This window comes from Anolis carolinensis, chromosome 4 (assembly GCF_035594765.1).
Source record: "Anolis carolinensis isolate JA03-04 chromosome 4, rAnoCar3.1.pri, whole genome shotgun sequence".
Lineage (NCBI taxonomy): Eukaryota > Metazoa > Chordata > Lepidosauria > Squamata > Dactyloidae > Anolis > Anolis carolinensis.
Genome location: NC_085844.1, coordinates 112,700,186 through 112,722,543, shown reverse-complemented (window position 1 = coordinate 112,722,543; position 22,358 = coordinate 112,700,186). Strand labels below are relative to the sequence as shown.

The following is a 22,358-nucleotide window of genomic DNA, read 5'->3' as shown; positions in this document are numbered from 1 at the left end:
AGTTACAATGAAACACAGAGAGAGAGAGATCTGAGTTTTATAGATGGAGGAAAAGGCAAAGGGTTTCAAGTGGGTGCTTTTTGCTTACTGGTGAATTGATGACAATTTACAGACTGGCCCTTTCCATTGAAGGGATTACCTACTGTTCTCTATGATCAACATTAATATTTGTAAACATATTGAGGCTACAAAATGGCATGAGTTTCTAATACTATTTCTTCACAAAGTCAGAGACCTTAGATTGAGCTTAGAATGAAGACACGGTAGAAATGGCACAAATGTATTTGCAATTAGATTTGACTACATCCCACAAACCTGGGGGTATAGAAGAAGTGACACAAACCCTTATGCCCACCCTGCTTTCATTTGTATTCCCTGTCTCATATGAAAACTGACCAAAGCATTCTTTTCATAAACAGACATGAACAAAAAAACTGACTTGATTAACACCATTGACTCCTATGAGGCATTTTGGTATGAACAAGTACTGACAGGTATCATAGTGATATCTACAGGCAAAAAGTGTGTCCCTGAAAATCTATGCAATGTCTCTTTTGGGCTGGCGAAGCTTGGATTGATGCAGGCTGATATCTCTAACCTTATCAAGCTTGCCAGAAAGGTTGCTTGTAAATGAAATTAGCGTTACTCTTTCTGACAACAAAGGTGTCATATAATTAGATGACTTCCATCCATGATCCAATAAGGCACTGCTCTTTAAAATGGGTGAGAGATTGGAGAGAGAGAGAGAAAGAGAGAGAGAGAGAGAGAACGAACATGAGCAGAACTATTATTTGTACTATATGGGGAAAAGAGGATTCTGATATGATTTAACATGTTGTATTTTCAATGTCATCAATAGTATGTATAAGTGTTTTATTTTTAATATCTACTATGCAAAAGGGCACAAAGGCAAGCAAATTTTGCAAGGGCTAGAATACTTTCCCAGTCAGTGTTTCAGGACTACACTCCCCACACCCCTGCTCGACATGAAGGAAAAAGAGAAGTGAGAAAAGAGGTTTAAAACTGCAACTTAATATGTCTAATATAGAGTTCTAAATTATAGTGTAAAGTTACATGAAACAGCATGAACATGAAACTGCATAGACAATTTTAGGTGAATTGCTATGTTTACACTAAAGATGGAAATATTTATCAAAAATATCCAAAAAATAAAACAAGTAAAAAACACTTTGCTCAAATGTAAAGAAAACCTGACAAGAAGAATTCTGGACTGATGAGATTCTCATTTTGAACTTGTTCTGTACAAAAATTTTACCTGTTGCATTGCACGGAAAACAGCCCTCTCTGTGCACAACTATTTTATCTAAAGAAAAATCTTTTTTTCTGTGCAGAAAGAACTTTTTTTTACAAAACAGCCTTTTGTGAATTTTGCACAGAATAAATTGCAAAACTGCCCTTGAAATTGGTGCAGTTTAAAAAAAATTGCAGTGAAAGAAAACTGCCAAAATTACTCAATCCTTCTTTAAAGGAGAAAATGAGTGAGGAATAACATTCTATTTTATTTTCTGAAATACAATTTTAAGGAAAAATTCAGGATCCTTCTTAAACAACTTGCTTAGTGTCACTTTCAAACCAGCATTTTTTAAATGCCGGGCTGTGGCGCAGGCTGGTGAGCAGCCTGCTGCAATAAATCATTCTGACCATGAGGTCTTGAGTTCGATTTTATTAAAAAATAAAAAATAGCCTCTGCTCATTGCTGACCTAGCAACCCGAAAGATAGTTGCATCTATCAAGTAGGGAATAAGGTACCACTTATAAAGTGGGGAGGCAAATTTAACTAATTTACGACGTTGGAATGAGGAAGTGCCATCACAGTGGATGATGAAGCAGCTGCTCCCCCCTGTGGCCAGAATCGAACATCCCCTCAGGAGAAGGTTAAATTGCCTCTGCGTCTGTCTCTGTCCTGTTCTTTGTGTATGGCATTGAATGTTTGCCTTATATGTGTACAATGTGATCCGCCCTGAGTCCCCTTCGGGGTGAGAAGTGCGGAATATAAATACTGTAAATAAATAAATAATAAATAAAAAACCCAAAATTACATGATTTGATAAACATGTTTCTGAACACAGACCTTTAGGTTTGTTTATAGTTTGCAACTAAAATTTGGCATTAAATTGTAACTATAATTTGGCAGAATGAATTGCCTTTTTCAATGATTTGTTGCCTTATCTAGTAGGACAACTTGCTATTGGATTTCAGTGGTCTGGTGGAAGTCAGGGTGCAATATGTGATGGGAGTAATATTGTCCCTGGATCTATCAAAGTTTCTGTACTGGTTATAGCATGAAACCTTGATAAAATAATTTTATTTTTATATCCCACCACTATTTCTTTGAATGGACTCACGGCAGCTTACAAGTGAGGCGAAGCCCAATAAAACAGAGTCAACCAAATGAAAACACATTTAAAAATCCAAATAATCATACAACAAGCCAATCAAGCAACCAAAAACAGTAAAGTATTAAAACATCACTTGACTGGAGTGTGTAGTCTGGTGTAGTTTAGTCAAGTATCTACAACTTTCTGGTTGAGAATTAGAAATACCTCTCTCCAAACCACAGACTTCCCTAGAATGCAACAATAGCAGTTTAAGGGGGGAAAGTACCGTAATTGTATAATGTGAATGGGATCCAGTTCATAAAAGACATTCACAATGGGCAAAATGTTTCTTATTGCTTCATACTCCTTGTAGAACATACATTACATTTGATTAACAAATTATTAAATGCTTTCGGACATACACTGTGTGAGAAATAAAATTAATGTTACAAAACATGTGAAAGACTAGAATGCTTCTTCAGAAAAAAGTGCACCTTTTTAACAGTGACGATGCCTTCTTGTGTCTCCTTGTCTGTGATGACACCAAACATTTCTAAGCTATCCCCTTCAATGATGCTATATTCCATCTCTGCATTTTGGCCAACATCAGCATCGCTAGCCTTTATCCTGCCCACTGCTGAATCCAGTGGTGCCGATTCTGGGACTTTGAATTGGTAGGCACCTTAAGAGAAAGAGAGAGAAACTTCAGAATAATTTCAACATTTTTCAAAACTCTCCATTCACATGTAGATTTTCTAACTATTTCAGTTTCCCACACTGTTAAAATTATGACTAGAGTACTGCTCATGCAAACTACTTGCAGAACATCATTCTGAGACTATATGGTGTTATAAAGGCATTTCTATCTTCGTTTGGGTTAAATGAAAATCCAAGTGCCCATAAAGGTGGGTTCTTACCCATTCTATGGTCCCCGTGGCCTGGAATCAAATTAAAAAATGTCAGGCACTGGATCTACATGGTATTGTATGGTCACTGTAGACCAGTGGTTCCCAACCTTTTTTTGACCAGGGACCACTTGACCAAGGACCACTTTGACCAGGGACCACTCTCCAACATTAGTACCAAAAGGGTTATGAATCAGTTTTTAGTCAAATTTAGATTCGGTTTGGTTATTTGGGGTACTGATTCAGAAAATTCCATTGGAAAGTCCATGTTAGCTCTAGTTTCTGATACAGAACGTATGCCATCCAGTAATCGCCATCTGCCCACCCACAGAGAACCATATTTAATAATGTAGAGTTGATTTTTCCCACATGTCTTTCAGACCTTATTTTAGGTCTTGAGGCCCACCAGTGGGCCGTGGCCCACAGGTTGGGAACCACGGATGTAGACCCATCCAAACTGCATTATATGGCAATGTAGATCCAGCCTCAGTGTGCACAAAGTTGGAACATCATAACATCAAATTGCCTTATATTCTCACACCGTTTTTCATACAGTTCATTACTGTCAATGGGGAGAGCTTGGGAGACATGGTTTTGTGATTTTTTAAGAACACGAACCTTGAGATTCACCAATTTATCCTGCTGCAAAATGCACACATGCAAAATTAAAGCATTCTGAGTCCAGGAATTTGTTGCAAATTCCAAAAATTAAGGGAGATCATATTCTTTGCATGCCCAAATGGGTTTTCTTGTTTTAATGACACAAATGGCATTTATATTTATACTTTAATATATTTAGATTGTTGTAATTTGAAGTTTAAAATATGTTTTATATGTTTGTGCCCTTGAATCCCTATCTTGGGAGAAAGGTGGGAGAGAAACAAAGTGAAATAAATAAGATTGAAATATAGTGCCATCATTGTAGATGTGTAGTTGTGTCACACAGGTGTAATGGGAAATACCCAATATCATGAAAGTGCATATTATTATCTTACAAATTATATTTAAACAATATAAATGAAAGGTTTTCATGAAATACTGTACAGTGTTCCCTCACTTATTGCTGGGGTTAGGTTCCAGGACCACCCGCAATAAGTGAAAATCCGCGAAGTAGAGACATTATATTTACAGTAGAGTCTCACTAATCCAAGCTAAACGGGCCGGCAGAAGCTTGGATAAGCGAATATCTTGCATTATAAGGACTGATCAAGGAAAAGCCTATTAAACATCAAATTATGTTATGATTTTACAAATTAAGCACAAAAACTTCATGTTATACAACAAATTTGACAGAAAAAGTAGTTCAATATGCAGTAATGTTATGTTGTAATTACTGTATTTACGAATTTAGCACCAAAATATCACGATATATTGGAAACATTGACTACAAAAATGGCTTGGATTATCCAGAGGCTTGGATAAGCGAGGCTTGGATTAGTGAGACTCTACTGTATTTTAATATTTGTACATTATTTTAGTAGTTATACACTATTTTAAGTCTTTATCAACCAATTGTGTGTTGATAAATCGCGTCCTTCTCCCCCTGTTGCCGCTTGGGCTCCTTTTCTCTCCCTTTGGCTTCTCCTTTCTCCCTTCCTTAGGCTGTAAATTGTAATTTTTTATGATTTATAATAGTCTTTTAGAGTTTACTGAAAAACTGCGAAACAGTGAATCCACAAAAAGTGAACTGCGAAGTAGTGAGGGAACACTGCATTTACTCAAGCCTAATGCACCATCAAATCTAATGCGCACCTCAATTTTCAAAACCCTGAAACCAAAAAAAATGCTGCTGAATGTAATGTGCAGTGGCATAATATGCACTCTTTGTAATTTGGTCGTTACAGTTGCTGCCTGCTTAGAATTCCTTAATTAAAAACAAAAGTGTTAGAACACCAAAGCTTTCAGCAACGGAAAAGAAAACCTTGGAGTGCATCTATGCCAAACATGGGCAAACTTCGGCCCTCCAGGTGTTTTGGATTTCAACTTCCACAGTTCCTAACAGCCGGTAGGAAGTTGAAGTCCAAAACATCTGGATGGCTAAAGTTTGCTCATGCCTGATCTATGCTGTAGAATGAATCCACTTTAACTGCACTGGCTCAATGCTATGGAGTCATGGGGACTGTAGTTTTACACGGTCTTGAGCCTTCTTTGCCAAAGAATGCTGATGCCTTGCCAAACTACACACTCCAAAATTGCATAGTATTGAGCCGCGACAATTAAAATTAGAGATAACATCCCTCAAATATGTGCTCCAAGTGGTCCTGAAGCAGCTTCACCTTTGGCTCAAAATACTGTATTATGCAAATCTAATGAGCACCCTAACTTTGGCAAGGCAATTTAGCAAAAAATGTGAGAATTAGATTTGCATAAATACGATATGTCATGTTACCATACATTTCATTATGTATGTACCAGTATCTCATATAAGAAATAATTATAGTTTCTTATAATTAGTTTAACCTCTGGTTTGCTAGTAGAGGTGAATTACTATGTCACAAAATGATGCATATCTAAAAAGTGTGTCAACATCATGAAAAAGCTCTGCGTTAAAGGATGATATTGCAGCTATCAACACAATACTAGTCCAATGATGTAAGGAGCCAAACACAATTACTAATTCCAGCCTGGCACCTTAAATGGAACTACAGTAGAGTCTCACTTATCCAACACTCACTTATCCAACGTTCTGGATTATCCAACGCATTTTTGTAGTCAATGTTTTCAATGCATTGTGATATTTTGGTGCTAAATTCGTAAATACAGTAATTCCTACATAGCATTACTGTGTAATGAACTACTTTTTCTGTCAAATTTCTTGTATAACATGATGTTTTGGTGCTTAATTTGTAAAATCATAACCTATTTTGATGTTTAATAGGCTTTTTCTTAATCTCTCCTTATTATCCAACATATTAACTTATCCAACGTTCTGCCGGCCTGTTTATGTTGGATAAGTGAGACTCTACTGTATGTACTGCTCATATGCAGACTGGTGGCCTACCTATCACACCATCCATGTGGCTTGAGACCAATAAGCAGGTAAGTAGGCAAAATATGTGAAGGGCCCTGCTTTTTCTAGATCAGCAAATCCTTGCAAGACATTTCTGTTCTTTTCTCCTTGCAATGAATTTAGTAAATTATTTCTTGAACATATTTAGGGGGCTGTTTTGCCCTAAAGGAACATGGAAAACTCAAAGTATCCGTGCTTTCAATGAAAGAGAACCAAACACAACCAACAATCATTGCCTAATGTGACATAATGCCACAAAGCTGAGTATAGCCCAAACCCTTTTTATTAACATACTGCACTACAAATGACCCAAAGAGTTTGTCTGGGGGACTTTTTGGTCATTGTAATTCTGCATCATTGTCTCAGAGTATGAGGGAAGCCTGTAGCTAGATGTGTAGTTTTCTTGTGGCCACAGAGCTGCTTCTCACATCAAAGGCTACCCATGTCAGCAGGAATTTCTTACTTTCAGTAGCCACAGGCTGATATTTGCCCTATATTATGAGCTATCCCTCAAGTGGCTAAACAAACAAAACCCTTACTGTATCTTAACACATATAGAATTTTGACCTATTTTGGGTCCAAAATTGCAAGATTTTCTTCAGGACAAAAGCACCTTGTTCTTAACAAATGCATCACAAATTCTCTGCCTATGGAAAGTCAATATATAAGGGATAAAGTTCTGATCATTTTAATTAATGTGCAAGGTTTCCACAGGCAAGGGTTTTGTGTAAATTTGTAGCCCATAGTTTCAAGGAAAATGCAGTAAAGTAAAATCTTCCTGAGGTAAGCTAAGAAACACAACAGAATATTATCAAGTTTCATACCAGTGGTATCAACAGAAACAGCATGAAATTGGTATGGTTGATTGTGGTAGTAACCTCCTCCCTCACCTCTTATTGTTTCAGTTAAGAGCTCCCCTGTACTTACTCTATATACGCGAGTATGAGCCTAGTTTTTCAGCCCTTTTTTTAGGACTAAAAAAGACCCCTCGGCTTATACTCGGGTGAGGGTCCTGGTTGGCTCATATTTGGGTCAGCTTATACTCGAGAATATATGGTACATTTATTATTTTTCTATTATTATTGTTGCTACTATTACATTTACTCTATTTTTATTATTATTAATACATTTATTATTTCACTCTGATCTTATTATTATTATTGCATTTATTATTTTACTCTATTTATTATTACATGTATTATTTTCCTGTATTTATTATTATTATTATTATTACATGTATTATTTTACTCTATTACTATTAAAAGGATACATAAGCACATTTATATTGAAGAAGATGAGAATAATGATTTGATCAGAGTTGGACAGTCTTATATTAAATTTGAGCTTTATGTAAACATTCAAAAAGAGTCAATGTTTTCCCAGTTTTTTTGTGGTAAAATTAGGTGCCTCGGCTTATATTCGGGTCGGCTTATACTCGAGTATATACGGTATTTCAAAATCACAAATTTAGGCTACCAACTGTAGTAGATCTACTAAAGAAATGGATCCAATGAGGCCCACTAAAGTAATGTTAACCATTTTGGAATTGATGCAGTTTTAGTTAGGATTGCTGACTGGATTTAGTTAGGATTGCTAGCCCAAAACATCAATGCCCTGGGTGTGCTTCTATCTATCTCAGCTATCACATCCCTTCCATTGCTAGTTAGGAGAATCCAGGCAAATTCAATTGCCTTGCCTTACTATGTGGACTGATTAGTAGCCTCAGGATGCTTCTAGACATAACTTAAACCAGTTCCAAAGCGGATTTAAAAAACTCACTTCAGCATGGGTTTAAATTCACCCACACAAAAAAACCTGGGCTTTCCCAGGGTGTGTGTCTAGATGCCACCTCGGTAAGTATCAGGATGGCACCTAGCTACCATGAAACCCCCACCCCAAAATACCCTTAAAATTAAAAAAAAACATGCTTAGCCACCATTCTGGTGGTCCTTGAGTCGTCCTGGCATGTAGAAATGATATGTCAGGGTGGGGAAGGCGAGGAGGAAAATAGCTTCCTACCTCCCCGTCTCCTGGCATGTCATTTCTACATGTCAGGAGGACTCTATGACCACCATAATGGTGGCCAGGTACATTTTTAAAAAATTTAAGGGTAGTTTTATGGACGTGGAGGAGCCCCGGTGGCGAAGTGCGTTAAAGCATGGAGCTGGAGACCGAAAGGTCCCAGGTTCAAACCCCTGGAGCGGCGGGAGCGGCCGCTGTTAGCTCCTGCCAACCTAGCAGTTTGAAAACATGCCAATGTGAGTAGATTAACAGGTACCGCTCCGGCGGGAAGATAACGGCGCTTCATGCAGTCATGCCGGCCACATGACCTTGGAGGTGTCTATGGACAACTCCGGCTCTTTAGCCTAGAAATAGAGATGAGCACCAACCCCCAGAGTCAGACATGACAGGACGTAACGTCAGGGGAAACCTTTACCTTTTACCTATATGGACATGGGGTGCCACCTTGCATTTTTGGGCTCCAGGAGCCCAAAAGGTGCAAGATGACAATGGGGACTCACCCCCGGGTAGTCCCAAGACTAACCAAGGGTGAGTCTCCACAGGCCCAGTACTCCATTAGATCTGGGTTATCTAATTCAGAACAAAGCAGGGAACCCCTGCTTTGTTTTGAATTAATTTGCTTTTACCAGAGACATTGTTTTACCTGAGGCATTGCTTGCATTTTTGTGCCTGTCTGGAAGGGTCTTCAATTCTGGAGGCATGTTCTTATTGTTCATTTTTGTAATGGATTGCAATGGGTCATTGCTTTTTTTGTGTGTGTGTGTGTGTGTCAGGAGCAACCAGAGTTGTTTCTGGAGTGAGAGAATTGGCCGTCTGTAAGGATGTTGCCCAGGGGACGCCCAGATGTTTTTGATGTTTTTACCATCCTTGTGGGAGGCTTCTCTCATGTCCCCGCATGGAGCTGGAGCTGATAGAGGGAGCTCATCCGCACTCTCCCCGGGTGGGATTCAAACCTGGCAGCTTTCAGGTCAGCAACCCAAACTTCAAGTTACGAGGCTTTTATCCTCTAGGCCACCGGAGGCTCGGGTCGTTGCTATCACCACTGTTTCCCTTGCTGTTATTATTTGTGTGGCTATGTGGATTCCTTATGTTGCATTGCATTCACTACAAGCAAGTCACTTGCTGTTCTGTGTAATGGGAGTTGTTGCTTAAAATGGGGAAAAAACAGGTCCAAAGTAGTGTTTTTGTAAGAATGCTCCCGCCAGCTTGGCATTCATGCTCTTAAGGTTCATGCACCACACTTTTGTCTTTGGTAGAAAATGTGTATTCAAACAATGGCTCCATCTAGAGTGACCTTGCCCTGTGACCCATCACCCTCAGCAGGCACCAATTGCCACTGAAAAGAAAGTACACAGAAATATCCATAATACATGCAGAATTACAACTGGACTAATTTTCTTCCCATTGTAACTCAATTGATCTCTGTGCAGTTTCCTTTGACTCATTTAAATCATGCATTATAATACCAAAGGCACTAGACAGAGGTGAAGAGAAACCAGCTTAGATGTAATTGCCAATTGTCATCAACAGAAAGCTTTTTGGAACTAATCAGTATCTTTAATGACAAGAAAAAAAATAGAAGGGTTGCAGTTTCCTCTGGGAAGGGAGAGGAAAATTGAAATTCTGTAGTAAAATAACTAGTTCTGAACCAAGAACAGACATGTTTCCTAGAACGATACATTACAAATCTGCATTATTTTCCATAAATCATACCGTCATTTCCTGCATATTATGATCATGAAAAAATCATGCCGCCGAGAGGGGGTCTTAATCAGATTTTATACAACTTTGCTCCTACAGTTTTAAGTGTTGGTTTGCAAACATAAGGACTGGAAATGTATTTTCTATGTTTAATGAAAAGATGTGATTTCCAAGAAGCTATGTTTTATATGTACTGTCATCACACTGATTATTTTTTCCCCACACAGTTGCATGGTTTTGTGCCATTCCCAACATAGTGTAGTGGAATCAGAGTTTGCAGGACTAAAGAGCTGTACCTTTATCTGTGGGTATGGCTATTCTAATCAACATAGCTTTCTGGGTTTTTGGAATTTACTAAGGAGATATCGATAGAGATTGTCATGAAAGTTGTTTGCACTTTGAAATATAGCAGCACCTACCAATAGAATAAAATCAGCAATTCTACTTAATAACCGCCTTCTCCACTAGACTTAAGTATTACTTTGATTCACTCTGTTCACATCATTGAGTTAATTCACTCAGTTCACATCATCTAATTAAAATACTGATAAGTGGCTTTAACTAAAGAAATCAGAATAATGATATCTTCCTTACTTTGAGGGAAGCGAGGTGGGTTGTCATTGACATCAGTCAGCGTGATGTTCACTGTAGTGGTTCCTGATAATCCGCCCATCTGTCCGCCCATGTCTTTGGCCTGGATGACCACTTGGTATTGCTCCCTGTTTTCTCTATCCATGTTCAGCAAAGCTGTTTTGATGATGCCTGGAATTGAAAAAGGACAGTACTTAAAATATTAATTTTTTTGGGAGTCAATGGCATATCTCTCGCCTTAAGAACCTCCTTGCAGCTTTAGATCTAGATGCCTTTAAGAGGAGCAAATGTAAACATTTACTTATATTATTGTTGTTGTTATATTATTGTTTTTTACTCTCACTGATGGGAGAGGAGCTTGTGAGTTTTTCCCCCTCCTAAACCTTGACTCCTGTGAAATTATTTAGCTACCAAGGCAACTTCTTGAGATTTGCAGTTTAGGTAGTATAGAATTGTCAAAGAGCTCTAGTGCCTCGCCAAACTACAAGCCCCAGGATCCCACAGGATGCAACCATGGCACTTAAAATGTAATTGTGGCACCATAATTGTATAGTGTGAAAGACCCACCATACAGCTGATTTCAGGTACCATGTATTTTGGCTTTAGGGAAGATTGATGGCAGCTTCAGCCTATCCTTCTGAGTCAGCAAAATGCCTTATTTATTTATTTATTTATTTACAGTATTTCTATTCCGCCCTTCTCACCCTGAAGGGGACTCAGGGCGGATCACAATGTGCACATACATGGCAAACATTCAATGCCATATGAACATAGAGACAGAGACACAGACTCAGAGGCAATTTAACATTCTCCAGCTTCCTGAGGGAATGCTCGATTCCGGCCACAGGGGGAGCAGCTGTTTCATCATCTACTGTGACACCGAGTCCTTGGATACTTCCTCACTCCAAATGCTGCTGGATGATTTTTATGGTGTCTTAAATTAGTTAAATCAGCTTCCCTAAATTTTCCTACTTGATAGATGCAAATATCTTTCGGGTTGTTTAGGTCAACAATGAGCAGGGCTATTTCTTTTAATGGTCGGGTGCTCACTCCGACATGGACTGGCTTTGAACTCATGACCATAGTGATTAATAGCAGATGGCTACTAACCAGCTGCGCCACAGCCCAGCCCCTTACTGTGATCCTACCTTCCTTTTGGAGTTAGTTATCAGTGGGCAGGTTGCTTTTCTAGATACCCTTTTTGGAAAAGCCAAGATATTGTAAGCAAGCTAAGTTATTCACTTTCTCTTTAGTAAAGTAGCTACACAATTTTATGTTGTGGGGTTAATGGTTTCAAGACCCCCACTGTCCTTTAGATGCAATTGCATTTTTCTGAGAGCTCTGCTAGATATGCTAACCAATGTCCAAGCATAACAGAAGCATTAGTAATCCGTTGTGGTGCTACAGCTCTGACGTTTCCTTATTTTATGAGTCCACTAGCTGTGCCCTGTCACGTGTTGCTGTGGCCAATTGGAATTGCAGTGAGTAGCCTCGCTGCTTGTAAGCCTGGGCGCTTTCTATATAGGAGCCTCCTTGCTTGGACTGGTTGAATGGGACGGAGTGCCCTGATGGTTTCCAAAAGTGAGGATTTTTGATGTAGGGGAAATCTTGGTTGGGAAGGTTGAAGAGGAGTGAGTAGTCTTGCTGCTTGGAAGCCTGGGCGCTTTCTACCTTGTGGAATTGTTGGTTGGGAGGTTGAATAGTAATGAATAGTCTGAGTGTATGTAGCAAGTATGAATGTTGCAATTAGTTACCTTGATTAGCATTGAATGGCCTTGCAGATTCAAGGCCTGGCTGTTTCCTGGTTGAGGGAATCCTTTTTTGGGAGGTGTTATCTGGGTGTGATTGTTTCCTGTCTGGAATTGCCCTGTCTTCTGAGTGTTGTTTTGTATTTAGTGTCCTGATTTTAGAGATTCTATTGTTCTATTGTTTTCTTATTTGACCAGAGTTAATTATTACATATGAGATACAGTAATGTTATGTATTTATAAATATTAGATAAGTGAAGCTTGGATAAGTGACACTGTATTGTATTGTCTGTTTGGAGGGCAAGTGCCAATGTTGGCATTGGTGAGCTTGATTAGCACTGAATGGCCTCGCAGCTTCACTGCCTGGCTGCTTTTTGCCTGTGAAGCTGTTTATTGTTATTGTTGTTAGTATTTTTTATTATGATTGAGGGGTAAATTGAGGGAAAGAGAAGGAGAAACTGAAAGTAATTGAGGGAGAATTCTTCCTCCCTCCCCCTCCCCCTCATATCCCCCTCCCCCTGTACCTCTGTGGTGTGCCTGTTTTATGGGGCAATGTGGGCCGCTATTTCCAGCCCAGCTTGGTCCTCCTGAGAAGCGGCAGTTTTTTGGGTGCTGGCTGGCGGGTGTGTCTTGGTGGCTAAAGCGGTGAAGGAAAGAGGAGTGGGGAGTGCTGGTGGTTCCACCTGCGGGGAGGGGGGGAGGTTTGGAGTTGAAAAGCGAGAAGGTAAGGGGAGTGCTGGTGACTCCGCTGGCGAGGAGGGGGGTGGAAAAGTTTGGTACCGATAGGTAGTTTGTGAGGGGATCTGGCCTTCCATTTTAGTCCCTTTTCCCCACCTTGGTCCTCCTCAGAAGCAGAAGTTTTTGAAAGATGGCAGCAGTGTCTGTGGCAGGAAATGGATTGAGCCGTGGAAGGGAGGGGTGGGGGTTGTGCTTTCTGTGCTCATGCTGGCCTTTGGCACAGGCGCAGATGGAGCGTTCCAGTTTTTGGGGTTTTTTAGGCCCCATGGAGGTTGGGGATGTCTAGTTTTGTTGTATGAACCTAGAGACGTGGATGATGGGTTCTGTTGTCAAATTTTGAGGTTGGGGGGGGGGGGCTTTAGTTTTGTTGTTTTGTCCGGTGGAGCGATTCCATTACCCTTTTATTTATATAGATTGCATATTTCCTTTATGCAGCTTTGAATGGGAATTAAAATATACATCGACCCCATATCTCTTTTTAACACAAGGAGGTCTCAAGAATGGCAGGCAGGTCATTATATATTTTGTGGATCTGCATGTATATTCTGACAAAACAATAAAAACACAGAATATAGTGAATCTTCATAATAATGCCACTAACAAAAATGGTTAACCATAAGACGACCAAAGTAATAAATGAAACTTCATAATTACCACTCACAAAAGTGGTAAACTATGGGACTACCTAAATAATAAGTGAAATAATATAAAATTGTTTAAAGCTCAAACTAATACATCAAAGAGATAGTAAAGTTTAGAAGACTTCATTAAGCAAATTAAAAAATGGTTATAAATAAGGGCACTTCTGACTAGGAGGTCACACCATAATTAAAAGTTTGGGCAGTATTCTATACTTTTTGTGACAATTTGTTATTATTATTATTCAGTAGAAAAGCAACCTAGAAACATTGCAGAATAAATTTACCTCTCAATCTTATTCTCTTGACTACAGTCACTAAGCAATGACTGCAGTTACCTTGCAGTAAGTATTTAACTCTTGCCGAATTGCTGCACTAATTTACAGCCTTGCCTGAATATCTCTGGTGCCATTGCCTGCCAACTGGCACCATATCAGCAAATGCCACTACAGAGGAAGAAAAACGTTCAAGCTGTCTGCATGTGTTAATGTTTCCTCGTGTTTTTTTTATCAGCCTATTAATCTGATGCTAAAATCTTTTGGGCTCTTGAAAGCAACGTAAATCCTACCCCCTTGCTGCTTCCTTTCTCCTGTATTTGTGTATCTCTGTCTTTTCCCGCATCCAGATTTTATACAGGTTTTATTTTTTTATAATAATTTTTATTGAAGGTTTGGCACAGATATGAAAAGGTGGAGGGGGTAGGTAGATAGGTCATGGGGGGAAGGGGGTGGTTGTTTCCATTTTTCATGATAGTGGTCTCAGTTTGTTAATGATTTTGTATGGTCTTTATAAACACTCCCTCCTCTCTTTGTCATACAGTGATGTTATACTCGTGTCTTTTCTTCTTATTCAATTAGCATCTTGATGTTATTTTCTTTTATCAATTCCTTTAGTAACATCCAGTCTGTTGTCTTTATGTATTTGCCTTATAATCTAGAAGTCAGGAAAGTTAATCTATTCATACACATAATATCTATTATTTTCTCTAATCGATCTTCTTTCGTAGTATTATGGGTCGTCTATTATGGGTCGTCCATACTCTAGCGAACACCACTCTCGCTGCTGCTGTCAAGTATGTGAATAATTTATCCTTGTTTAGGACCCATTCAATATTTGTCATCCCCAAAAGAAAAAAATTCTGGCTGTAGTGGAATTGTTTGTTTCATGATTGTTTGACATACATCCTGAATTTCTTTCCAAAAGGATTTTGATACTTCACATGTCCACCACATGTGATGAAATGTGCCTACTCCTTTTCCACATTTCCAGCAATTGTAATTTATGTCTTTTCCAAATTTAACTAATTTTGGGGGGGTTAAATACCATTGATGCATCATTTTCAGCCAATTTTCTTTCAAATCATAAGAGTAAGTATAATTTAATTTTATTACAGTAGAGTCTCACTTATCCAAGCTAAACGGGCCAGCAGAAGCTTGGATAAGCGAATATGTTGGATAATAAGGAGAGATTTAGGAAAAGCCTATTAAACATCAAATTAGGTTATGATTTTACAAATTAAGCACCAAAACATCATGTTATACAAGAAATTTGACAGAAAAAAGTAGTTCAATACGCAGTAATGTTATATTGTAATTACTGTATTTACAAATTTAGCACCAAAATATGATATATTGAAAACATTGACTACAAAAATGGCTTGGATAATCCAGAAGCTTGGATAAGCTAGGCTTGGATAAGTGAGACTCTACTGTATTTCAAACTGTATCCCATTCTTTTAGTTTTATTGTTCTGCCTATATTTCTTGCCCATTTGACTATACACTCTTTAATCTCTTCCTCTTCTGTACTCCAATTTAGTAATAATTCGTAGATTTTGGTGATTCCTTTTCCCCGATTTGTAATTATTTTGTCCCAAATCGTCATTTTATTTAAAAAAACCAATTTATTATCTTTGTGAAATGGTCTTTTATCTGAAAACACAATATATTGTCAAATTCTACTTTTAATTCTTCTCGTGATTTTATCTTAAATTCTTTGTTGTCCCTCTTTAAGATTTATCTGTAAATGGGCCAGATATTCCAACCAAATTCCCTTTTATACAGGCTTCTAACTGTGATAACCATAAGAATGTTTTTGAGTGAAGTCTTCTTTTGCAATTTTCCCATACCTTTAACAGGGTGCAGTGCACAAAATGATTGCCATTTTTTTCTCTTTTTCCTCTCGTACCATATGTACATATGCCACCCCGCTTTTAGATTGTGTCTCTCTAGTGTTAGCATCTGCCTGTTTTCCAATATTATCCATTCTGTCATCCACTCAAGGGTGCTAGCTTCAAAGTATAAACTTAAATTTGGTAAACCAAATCCTCTGTGCAAGGGGATGTATCAGCAAGTTCAAGGGGATTCCAGACATTGCAGGAGTACAAAACATCATTTGAAAAAAGGAACTTCTAACTGTGCAGGCGATACTACAAAATCACTAAATTAGAACTGAACACGTGTAGTGCTCATCAAATGCTGACTTGATGTTCATCAGAAAAGGGAGTAGGAGGATAAGAATGGCTGGAATACTGAGCATAGAGCATTTAAGACCACAAAATTGTATTGCATTTAGTTGTCTTTGGGGCTGAATTCATGTTGCCTCCTCTTTCTCTTTCTATCAGCCAAAAAACTCTTAGCTTGAACATATGTTGAACATGCTCCTCTCCACACTGGGAATGGCTCTAGGTATTGGATTTGGACGATCCAAATGGGAGATAATTGCATTAAAGTTCACTTTTGGAGAAAAAAAACTCCACACGATTGGGATTTTTTTTTACAAAGGAACTTGAGGATTTAAAAGTTTGAATTTGGAAGAATTTGTCCATCTCTAAATCGAGCTGGAGATGCTTGACCATCTGCATACCAGGATGTGAGCTATGACACTACCTGCCTTGCCTTCTTTCTTTTCTTTCACTCCACCAAAGCCTTTAAATATATTGTTTTTGATGAAGGAATCTCAAATATGCCCAACATTTGTTTATTGAAATGAGTTTAAAACAGGGCCTTGAAGATCTGGCTGACTAGGTTTTAATTCCCTCCGATTAATATCCCATAGATTATGTTTGTCAATATAGCATTCTATTTGGCATTCTGCACAAACTCAGATGGATTTTGTTTTGCGGAATTTGCCTAATACTTCCTAGCTTGACTTAGAATGTCATTTTAAATTATGGAGTTTGTCAGAGAATGACAGAATAAGGTCCCCTGACCTGATTCAGACTCAACAGAAAAATATGGCTGCCCCTGGAGAATGCTGTAGACCACTCTTGCGCTGTTCCCGTATGTAGGGTCATCGGCATCGGTTGCTGTGACTTGCACGACAAATGTACCTGCAGTCATAAAATACAGAGAGAGATATACTATTTAGAGAAATCATATAAAACTGCCACTCTTCCTTCAAGCCAGATGCATGCACTCATTATCTGGAGTTTCTAAAATAGGTACAACTTCAAAAGGGTTTCTTTTTAGAGTGGGACAGAGGCTAGAAATAGATTTGTGGATTAGATCAAGATTTACAGCAATGTATTTGATTCACATGAGAATATTTGTATTGTCTTATGTACTTTGCACAATTTATAAAAACATATGATAGTCTTCTTGAAACATGGAGGCAACAATTGTACTTAATTAAGGTAAAGGTTTCCCCTGACGTTAAGTCCAGTCGTGTCCGACTCTGGGGGTTTGGTGCTCATCTCCATTTCTAAGCCGAAGAGCCGGCATTGTCCATAGACACCTCCAAGTTCATGTGGCCTGCATGACTGCATGGAACGCCGTTACCTTCCCGCTGGAGCGGTACCTATTGATCTACTCACATTTGCATGTTTTTGAACTACTAGGTTGGCAGAAGCTGGAGCTAACAGTGGGCGCTCACTCCGCTCCCCGGGTTTGTACCTGGGACCTTTTGGTCTGCAAGTTCAGCTGCTCAGCGCTTTAACACACTGAGCCACCGGAGGCTCCGTTGTACTTAATTATTCTGCCTAAATGTCATTCTGGGATCAAAGTAGACATGATGTTTCTCGTGGTTTTTGGTTTTTTTTTTGCCCCTGCATTATCTACTCTTTTTTTTTTTTTTTACAAATAGTTAATGCAGAGCTTGGGTTATGGAACTGGCTTTGTATGTGGGGTACTCCTGACATATCCCCATATTTCGAATATTGGCAATAAGAAATATCTCCTACTCCAAAGCAAATGATATGGCAAAGCCATTTCTGATTTGGTCTCTAGTTTCCAATTATTTCTTAAAACCAATAAAATTAGTTTCTGTGGAAATGGAAAAGAGAGAAGATGTAGAAAACAATAGTTTCATTCTCTTTTAATGTTTATCTTTTGACATGTCTTTAATTGTTTTGTTCTTTTAAATCATGAGCCCAATTTTTGGGTGAAAGGGTTATAAATAAATATACAGTAGAGTCTCGCTTATCCAACGTAAACGGGCTGGCAGAACGTTGGATAAACGAATATGTTGGATAATAAGGAGAGATTAAGGAAAAGCCTATTAAACATCAAATTAGGTTATGATTTTACAAATTAAGCACCAAAACATCATGTTATACAACAAATTTGACAGAAAAAGTAGTTCAATACACAGTAATGCTATGTAGTAATTACTGTATTTACGAATTTAGCACCAAAATATTACGATATATTGAAAACATTGACTACAAAAATGCATTGGATAATCCAGAACGTTGGATAAGCGAGTGTTGGATAAGTGAGACTCTACTGTAACACCAAAGTCAAAAGCAATAATAATGCATTTTAAAATAATTTTATATTTTCTCCTATTACTTTATTGATGCTCTACCTACAATTTTCTTTTTAAACATAAAATATGTGCATTGAAGGGATGTAATTCTTCACTTATTTTCTTCTTGAATCAAACAAAAAGTAATTTTAGACACATTTGTTTTTGTCCAAGATTACTGGTTTTTTACACAAACAAAAATCTTTAGCAACACATGACAAAAACTCTTGTGCAAAAATCATACATATTGAAAAAAGATACATATTGCCATAGTGCAAAATTTGTTTTTTCTACCAGAAAATAGCATTTTTTTCTGCAACCTTCCACAATTCTCATGCAAAAAAAAAACCAAAAAAAAACCCCTCACATCTTTTTAGTGCAGAATGTCTTGAAAAAAATGGGATGTTTGAAGAAATACTTTTAAAAATTCTCCATAGATGGGAGAAAACTGGAAATTATTCATTCTCACTTGTGAAAATGAAATAATTGAATGTGTAGCTGCCAATCTAGGTAGGTTTTGCACAGCCAGAGTGATGAAACAATACGAGATGAGACGAATGAAAGAAGGGAGAGATTCCTCCCTTCCACCCATTCCTCTCTCATGTTGCTTCATCTCTCTGGTTATTGTGGGCACCAGTAAGGGTGGTGGTTCAGTGGCCCAAATTGGTTCCAATGCTTCTAAGCCATATGATTGCCATCTATCCACTAGGCTGGATTGGCAGGTTGCCACGCAGACTCTGGTGATGGTGATATGGAGTACCCCTCTCTAGATCAGTATCACCATTTGTGGCTAGTGCAGACGCACTTCCTGTCATCTCTCAATAGCCTCATTTTAGTCTAACTATCAAGTCAGATTTCACATGACATGTCAATTGTATAGTTTGATAGATCTATGTATAATTATTTGATGAAACCTATCACATTCAGAATTGCCTGTACACCGTCTAATACAAAACCAGTCTCTGCATTGTTGACTGATCTGATACTTACCTACATCAGACATTTCTGGGACACTAGCATTGTAAATGTCCTTTGTAAACAGTGGCTCATTGTCATTGATGTCATGGATCTTAATGACGAACTCTGATTCTGGTTCTACTGGTCTTCCGGTCCTTTTATTGATAGCCTGAGCTCGAAGAATATAAACCGGCTTTTCTTCCCTGTCTAGTCTCCTTGTAGCCTGTATATCCCCAGTGTTTTCATTGATAATGAAAAGATCTCCTGCTCCATCTCCAGAAAGGATGTATTTAAGTGAACCATCTCCTTTGTCCTGGTCAGAGTGAAGCTGTAAGAAAAAAAATAAGATTTTCAAACAAAGGGATAAATGATTTCTGAGGCTGTATCACCACCAACAGGAGAGATCTACTCCCCTGTTTAAGGAGCTCCACTGGCTACCGTTCATTTTCCGATCCCAATTCAAGGTGCAGACCATCATATATAAAGCCCTAAACAGTTTGGGACCCACCTACCTTCGTGACCGTATCTCCTACCATAAACCTGCCCGATCTCTTCAATCATCAGGGGAGGCCCTCCTGTCGCCACTGCCTGTATCCCAGACCCCCCTTGTGGGAACAAGGGAGAGGGCCTTTTCTGCTGTGGCCCCCCGTTTGTGGAACTCACTGCCCATTGAAATCAGGCAAGCCCCCACTCTTTTAGCCTTTAGGAAAGATTTAAAAACATGGCTCTTCCGGTGTGCTTTCGGAGAGTAACTGTTACACACTTTTTTGTTACTCCCCCCATCATCTATCCTCCAGACTGTTTGCTATCTTATGTCTCTGCTCCCCGTGGTTTTATTCTTATCTTTTTCTCACCCCAAGTTTTAACTGAGTGTTCATGCGGCCCGCCCTGTTATATTGCTTTTTTGATTTTGTGTTGTACTGTACATGATTATTTTTGTATTGTTGTAATTGTATTATGATACGTTGTTTTTATATTTTGCTATATTGTATTGTTCTGGGCATGGCCCCATGTAAGCTGCCCCGAGTCCCCGTTGGGGAGATGGTAGCGGGGTATAAATAAAGTTTTTTTTTTAATTATTATTATTATTATTATTATTATTATTATTATTATTATTATTATTATTATAAAGATCATTCATAATCTAGACCACTGCTCCTTAAGCTTTGAGTCCCATCCCCAAATGGGTTCCCCTTAGCTCAATGTTGGAATCACAAATGTTGGCAATAGTAAAAGGTTTCTCAATGCTACTCATTTAATCAAATCTGTTAGCAACAACATGTAGTATTGTAAAAGGTTTCTCAACGCTACTCATTTAATAAAATCTGTTAGCAACAACATGCAGTATTTACAGTGCACTCTGCAGAAGATGCTTCAGCTGTACTCCAAAAAAAGGGAAATCTGCCTGTTTTGCGAGCCTTGCAAATGCTGACAAATTATCAGTAAATATTTTACACCTATTTTATATGCCTATATACCTGAGGTTACATAATAATTTCTGAGATGGAAAGGGGTTGTGAGTAGGAAAAGTTTAAGAAGTCCTGATCTAGAACATTCCTAAGTTTATTTATTGTATTACACTTCTTAATTCTCTCTAGACCCTAAACCCATCCACAGCTATATCCAATGGGCCAAAGCTTATTAAGGTAAGGAACACATTATTTATATATATATAATGTTTATTTATTTTCATTCATTCAAATATATATATATTGCAGGTGTTTGTTGCATACAGTGCCATACTTTCATCTATTAGTCTTTCATAATCATTTCTCAGACAATATATTTTCAACAAGGGGTCACAGGCTTCTATTTGTATAGTACATATTAAAATATTATACGTTCCAAATTTATATCTGTTTCCTCCTTGCCTTCAGTCTATTAGCTTCCTCTATGTACATTTTTAGATTAATTTTACATTGAAATATTGGATCATTGGTTGCCATTCATTAACAAAGTTCTCTAAAGGTTCTCCTCTTAAGTGTATCGTTATTTTGTCCATCATCATCATCTCTATAATATATTGTTCCAGTTCTGCTAAGGGAGGTACCTCTGAGGTTTTCCAATATCTAGTGTATACTACCCGAGCTGCCACTGTCACGTAAAACAAAATTCTTCCATATTTCCTTTCCAATTCTTCTTTGGGCATGTTCAAAAGGTACATTTGTGGTGTCATTTTAAAATTTGTATTTAATATCTTTTCTAGATGTACATGAATCTGTTTCCAATAGCTGTTTACTTTGTTGCATGACCACCACAGGTGGTAAAATGTGCCTTTTTCTTTCCCACATTTCCAGCATTTATCGGTGCAATTGTACATCTTCGCTAATCTCTCTGGAGGGAACACATTATTTTTAATGGCAGCGAGGGCTTCATATGTTGTAAGGAACATGCACTCTATTGATGTGAATACATACTATATTGCTGTCTGGCCAGTTAGATTGTATTGGTTTCCAATTTGAAAGGTCAAATTAGAAGCCAGAAAGCTCAGTTTGTCTTAAGATCAAACTAGATGTTCAATTAAAGGTGGGTTTGCATCCCATGTGCTAGTTTTTAAAAGTGAGGACAGCACCAGTGAAGTGTGTGAGTGTTTTTGTGTGTCCATTACTGGGACCAAAGCAAGCATGGAGAAGGAATTTCACCTTTTTCTACCTTGTTATGGTCCCAATGAAAATCCACCCTCAGAACTAGTATTTGTGTTGACAGGAAATCTGCAACTCTCATCAAAAGAAGTATTTCACTAAAAGGGGAACATCTGAGATGTAGGTTAAAATTATCTCTGTCCTTTGTCCATTTAGTTTGAATCAACCTACATTTAGACAAGGAAATGGAAGTCTTACCTCCAGTGTTACTGTTCCCGAGTAGTTACACAGAAGCCCCAATTCTTGTCTTCAGAAAATAGAGACTGGCAATATCCTAATTCCCTTCTACCCAATTCTAAGATTTTCCTGTGAAATTATCTGG

General features: G+C 38.2%; 1 protein-coding gene across 4 annotated transcripts in view; it reads right to left on the bottom strand.

The window, feature by feature from the left end:
• LOC100556731 (cadherin-6) overlaps positions 1-22,358 on the bottom strand; it is a 295,831-nt gene that overhangs the window by 50,365 nt on the left and 223,108 nt on the right. For all 4 annotated transcript variants that reach the window (XM_008119683.3, XM_062977621.1, XM_008119684.3 and 1 more), the window contains 4 exons: positions 19,428-19,722; positions 16,903-17,022; positions 10,572-10,739; positions 2,834-3,021 (listed from right to left, as the gene is read on the bottom strand). In XM_008119683.3, coding sequence (XP_008117890.2) covers positions 2,834-3,021; positions 10,572-10,739; positions 16,903-17,022; positions 19,428-19,722 — 771 coding nt within the window. The remainder of the gene's footprint in view (positions 1-2,833; positions 3,022-10,571; positions 10,740-16,902; positions 17,023-19,427; positions 19,723-22,358) is intronic.